The 5,746-nt window shown below is 42.5% G+C and overlaps 1 protein-coding gene across 1 annotated transcript in view; it reads right to left on the reverse strand.

Moving 5' to 3' along the window:
* Positions 1–412: 412 nt before the first annotated feature.
* The window catches only part of LOC104496501 (gamma-aminobutyric acid type B receptor subunit 2-like), a 20,554-nt gene continuing 15,220 nt past the window's right edge, over positions 413–5,746 (reverse strand). The window contains exon 5 of the mRNA XM_010139631.1: positions 413–1,124. Coding sequence (XP_010137933.1) covers positions 959–1,124 — 166 coding nt within the window. The 3' untranslated portion in view covers positions 413–958. The remainder of the gene's footprint in view (positions 1,125–5,746) is intronic.

Below are 5,746 nucleotides of genomic sequence, written 5' to 3' on the forward strand. Positions count from 1 at the left end.
TCACCCCTCCCCCCCAAGTCCACTAAATTAATTTTATTGTAATTATGTGTGACATAATTCAAACAAACTATGAAAAACAATCCGTCCTGTGACATTAAGACTATACTACCCATCTGCCCTCACCTTCTTGGGTTATCAGCCCTAGGGCTTTTCCAGTTTAATACATTATGGTTGGTGGTGTTTATTCTGAAATAGGTGCAGAAACTTTGCTAAAATGAGGCTGCAGGTGGTCAGCAGTCACTACCATCGCCCCTGGAGAAGGGCAAAGTGCTCCACTTCCAACCAGCAGCTCTCCAGCTGGTAACATCTCGGAGCTGGAGCTTCAGCCTCTGCTTGGGACTCACGTACAGCTGCAAGTCAGAGGTGACCCTGCTCACAGCACTGCCGAGTCTCAATGACACCCGAGGAATCATTTCTCATAATCCTCCTTTCCTATCAAACATCATTCCTGAAATGAAAACAAGCAAGACTAACCAGAGCAGAATGTTTCCAGCAATTTAACACAACTCTTGTAAAAATGAGTTTATCTATTTCAATAAATATGGTATAGCTCAACCATTGTTTTTTTCTTACATGGATACAGTATAGAATTGCATGTTCTCAGCAGCCACATAAAGCTCAGTGACATTTGAATGGTTTTTGTTTTTTTCCTAGTGTCTTTTTTGCAAGATCTGTATTTCCCAGCCTCCTTGTTGCTAGTAGAAATTTGGGAAGAAACGTTTTTCAGTGACTTCTATGTGAAGAAATAAAAACTCCATGAATAAGGCTACAGATCAAACTCCTTGTGTCCTTTGCCTTCCCACACGAGTTACACGGGCACTCCTGTGATGACGGCCTCAGCAGTAGTTCCTCTGCAGTAAGAGCCAATGTTATATGTTTGTAGCAGAGTTCTAGGTCAGATGTTTAGTCCAGTCATTGAGTACTTAAAAGCAGTTCGGGAAGCACTGATCTCCCTTTCCTACAGCCCTGAAACCATTACTCGGAAGGAGGGCGGCACGTGTCTGTGCCGAGGACTGGCACTGGGGCTTACACATGGACTGGCACAGCTAGCATCAACTCCTCCTATGGATGGCAAATAGGCATGATGGAGAATGGGCAGCTGCAAAGACAGCCGACGCTGTATGCTGTGAGAGAGACAGAGAAAGAGGAGCATTAGCCAAGAGGAAAATCTAATACATTACATGCTTGATAAATTTGCAGGTTGTTGCAAGGCTATTTTTTATGATAAAGAGGGTTAATGCCAAGAGCACCACACTTGCTGCTGTTGAGCTAGGGAACTGTGGTGTTATTTCCCCTTGGGGAAATAACCTGGCAGGTTAGACATGACAAAGAAATCTAAAGGTGTGTTCTCAGCATCCCACAACCTTCTGAAATTCCCAGGCACTTTTAGAGTAATTGTTAGACTGCTGATATTGGAAAATGCTAAGTGCACAATGAGGACATATGGCTTATCGACCACCCCATCCCTTGCAAAGTGATTCACTGCATCCAGGCAGAGCCCTGGCTAACTGCATAGACATGCATGAGGTCACAGGCTGAATTTTAAGCCATGCATCACTTAGCACAAGGATGTTAGAGTTAAGGGTGACATTTTTGCAACTCCAGCTAAGGCAAACACATGTGCATGGAGGGAGGGAGAGATTTGGACTGACAACTTTTTCCAAGCAGTTCCTCTTTGCCGTTTAGGTCTGTGCTTTCGAGGTGCTGAACGCTGTTGAGTTCCCAGTTAGCACTGTGGTACTGAGGAGTTGATACTCTAAAAGCAGTCTAACCTACCACCTACAACAAAACTCAGTATTTAAAAACCAAACATCCTGTAATCCAATTTTCCAAACAGATTGACATCATTATAACTGGTGGGGCTTTGTTTTGGTTGGTTGGTTTGGTTTTTTAAAGGGACACCAAACTGTGTTCACAGATAGTCCAACCAGCCCTTCTCGGTGCAGAGGCTGATGCCATATGACATGGGCTCTGCTACACCTGTGCTGTGGGTATACTGGAATCTTACATGAAATTGAAAACCAGTTGAGGTTTTCAGCAATTAAGATATTATCATACCAGGATTTCTTCTGCATTTGGAGATATTCATTTTTGAAACATGGAGGGACTTTTTAAAGAAAAGACAGGTGTCACCGTGACAGAGCTGAACCAAAGGAAGGCTTTTTGATTCCAGAAGAAAAATACAAAGCATTGTACCTGTACAACGGAGTTTGAAATTTTTATTTTCCCGTTATCTGATGTAATGATTGAGTATAGACAGGCCTCTTCAAGAACTGTATGTTTGAAAGCTTGCCTTTGGACAGCCCTTCTGATTAAAACATTCCATTTCTGTTCTGGTTTGTGTTAGGAAGCACACAACACCCATTGCCCTGCTCAGGGACCAATCAGAATAGCTTTCAAACTCAAACTGAAAGAAACATAATGCTGCTTCTCTTTAGTTTCTTCACTACAAACTAAGTTTATCAGAGATGTGGTGGAAATAGTTGTAGTTTGCCTAGCTGGGAAACTCTTTCATTTTTTTTTCTCCCCCAAAACTGCCTTCAAAAGTTTGATGCAGAAGTAATCTGCAGTGCTGATGACGTTCGTGCTGGCAATGCATTCCTGGGAGTAAACAAAGTCCATTCATTGTTGTTTTGCTACTGTTCCTGACTCCTTCTGGTGCTATCGATGAAATCATGCCTCTTTCCCAAGGAGAGCAGAGGTGGCATGGCTCACTGCTTCTATGTACTGAATCCTTATGAGCCTGATGCTGGGAATTGCCATTCTGTCTCTTATTGCAGGGTCAAACACAGAATTGCCCGGACTTACTTTCCCACCAGTGGAAACGCTTACTTTGTTCAACTGTTACAAACTTCTCACTAAAGAGCTTTTTTAAGCTATTCCAAGAGAATCCAGTTGCGTAATCAAGTGAATGGGATTTTTTCTTCAGCCATTTAAGTGTTAGCCATACTACGGACAAAGCATGTTTATTTGGCTATGCCAACGGTGCCTGCAGTGGGTGGCAATTTTTGCTTGAGCTGTACTTAAAGTTTATTTTCACTTGAAAACTTGGTTCCTGGAATTGGGGCAGAGGACTGTAGCATGGAGACTCACAAACAATTAAGAGTTTAGGCAAAAATCTTAGGGGGAAAATCAAAGCAAAACAAAACAAGTAACAAAATCTAAACATGCTGCGATTTTCTCCTTAAGCCAAAGAAAATCTTGTACCTTGCTTCACTATAGGTTTTTTTTTTTCCTCCAATATCAGTGGTTTTTCCCTCCCCACACCTCTGCCACATTTTGTCAATGCTTTTGGAGCAAGCCCTGGTATAAATACAGGCTGGGGGATGAAGGGATTGTGAGCAGCCCTGCAAGAAGGACTTAGGGGTACTGGTGGATGAAAAACTGGATGTGAGCTAGCACCATGTGCTTGCATCCCTAAAGAGCCAACAGCATCCTGGGCTGAATAGGACGAAGCTTGGCCAGCAAGTCAAGGGAAGTGATCCTGCCCCTTACTCTGCTCTGCTGAGACCTCACCTGGAGTGCTGTGTCCAGCTCTGGAGTTCCCTGCACAGGAAACACCTGGACCTGCGCAGCGGGTCTAGAGGAGGCCACAAAAATGATCAGAGGTCTGGAACACCTCTGCTATGAGGACAGGCGGAGAGTTGGGGTTGTTCAGCCTGGAGAAGAGAAGGGTCTGGGTAGGCCTTATCACATCATTTCAGTACTTAAAGGAGGCTTATAAGAAAGATGGAGATAGACTTTTCAGTAGAGCCTGTAGTGATAAGACAAGGGGTGACGATTTTAAACTAAAAGAAGAGAGATTTAGACTAGATATAAGAAAAGAATGTTTTTACAGCAAGGGTGGTGAAACACTGGCACAGGTTGCCCAGAAAGGTGGTAGAAGCCCCATCCCTGGAAACATTCAAGGCCAGGCTGGATGGGGCTCTGAGCAACCTGATCTAGTTAAAGATGTCCCTGCTCACTGCAGGGGGGTTGGACTAGATGAGCTTTAAAGGTCCTTTCCAGCCCAAACCATTCTGTGATTCTATGATTCTATGATATTACAAATTTGGTTTGAGTCGTCCATACAATATAGATATGTCAGAGCATATATATGGTCAAGTATGTTGGGGAGGGAATGGTTAGTATTGGTGGGTTTAGAATCACAGAATCACAGACAACCACTGAAGGAGATGGAAAGGAAAGGTGGTGCCACACACAGAGCAGTCACTCATCAGGGTTCTGTGTTAGAAAAGAGCATGTCGCTCTCTACATAAATGCCATTTATTAGGGATAAATAAAATCAAGTAAAAGCTTGACTTTCAATGTCAATGCACATAGGAACAAAATGCAATGCACATAGTAATGCACAATGCTACAAAGCAGGCAGAGGCATTTGAAAAATATTTTGGTTCTGCTATAGAAAACCACAGATGAGATCCATTGGTAAGTTGGGGGACCAAAAAAACTGCTGCTACAGTCAAACAACTGAAGACCCGTGGGAATGTGTAAACTGTGTCTAAGCATTCAGGGATCATTTCTGTCAATCCTTCAGCCCATTAATGTTGATTTTTAGCAACTGCTGGGAAACTGGAGAAGTTCTAAAAGACTACAATAAAGCAGGATGTTGTACTAACGTGTAAACCAAGCATTCTAAAGCCACCTTATTTAATGGCAGATTTGAGTAGGAACATAGATAGACTAATATAAAGCACTGTCAGTGAGGAAACTGAATAACAGGGGCATGTTCATGCTGAGGCATATGCCTATAATGCAATAATCCTGCCATAACCAACATTTTTTTATGAGCTTATTTGGTTACTAAAGTTGATGTAACTGAATCCAACAGGGCATTTGACTGTCTTTTAAATGCTGCTAAACCTAAAGCTTTAGCTAAAAAAAAAAAAAAAAATCAAGGTGATTTCTGTTATAAGGGTTAGATGTTTTGAAGGTTAGAAAAATGACCACGTATAGGAAATAGTCTGTCCGAGTGGCAGGTTTTAGTGGGGTCCTATAGAAATCCATCATCACCTTTAGTCAGAGATCTGGAAGACTGTTACATATTGTTGCTGTTAAAACAAGAACAGTATAAATTTTAACGGTGCCAAAAACTAATTCACTGAATGTAGGTCACTGATGAGATGAAACAAAGTTATGCAGGAATGAAGGTGCCCAGAATGTCTTTAAGGGTCACTGAATACCATTGAATGTATTGGTGTGGCCTTTCTGTGGTTAAGCTGACTGATGTGATCTTTAGTAAGTCAGCAGGACTACCCAGCAGGAAGGAGTTGACTCTGTGTGAGAGACATCCCAGCCTACCTGGAAATTAACTATTATATCTGTATTCTAAACTAGTTCAGGCTGCTCTCTAGACCTGAGATGAAGTGGCATGGTGCAGCTTTCACCCATGCAGGTAAGAGGGTTTCTGCATACCAGATTGTGCCTGAGCAGTACCTGGGAGAGTTGATACAACTGTGCGAGGGAGTACACTAATAAGCTCCATGGAAAATTAGAGCACAGGGGCTTGAGCCTGTGCAGCAACACCTCTTTGCCTATGACAGGAAATGTTAATTTACACTGTGTAGCCAATGTGACCAGAAGAGAAAGCAGACAGCACCTACTTTTTGTTGCCCGTGTCTATGGACTGCATTTTCTTTAAGTGCAGGGTTCTAAATCTGAGCCAAGCACAAAACAAATGTTTTCCACTTTCTGATTGAGAAGATATAAACATCATCCCATCAACAAATGTGAAACAACTTCCTGC

This window comes from Buceros rhinoceros, unplaced genomic scaffold, assembly GCF_000710305.1.
Source record: "Buceros rhinoceros silvestris isolate BGI_N320 unplaced genomic scaffold, ASM71030v1 scaffold1837, whole genome shotgun sequence".
Classification (NCBI taxonomy): Eukaryota; Metazoa; Chordata; class Aves; order Bucerotiformes; family Bucerotidae; genus Buceros; species Buceros rhinoceros.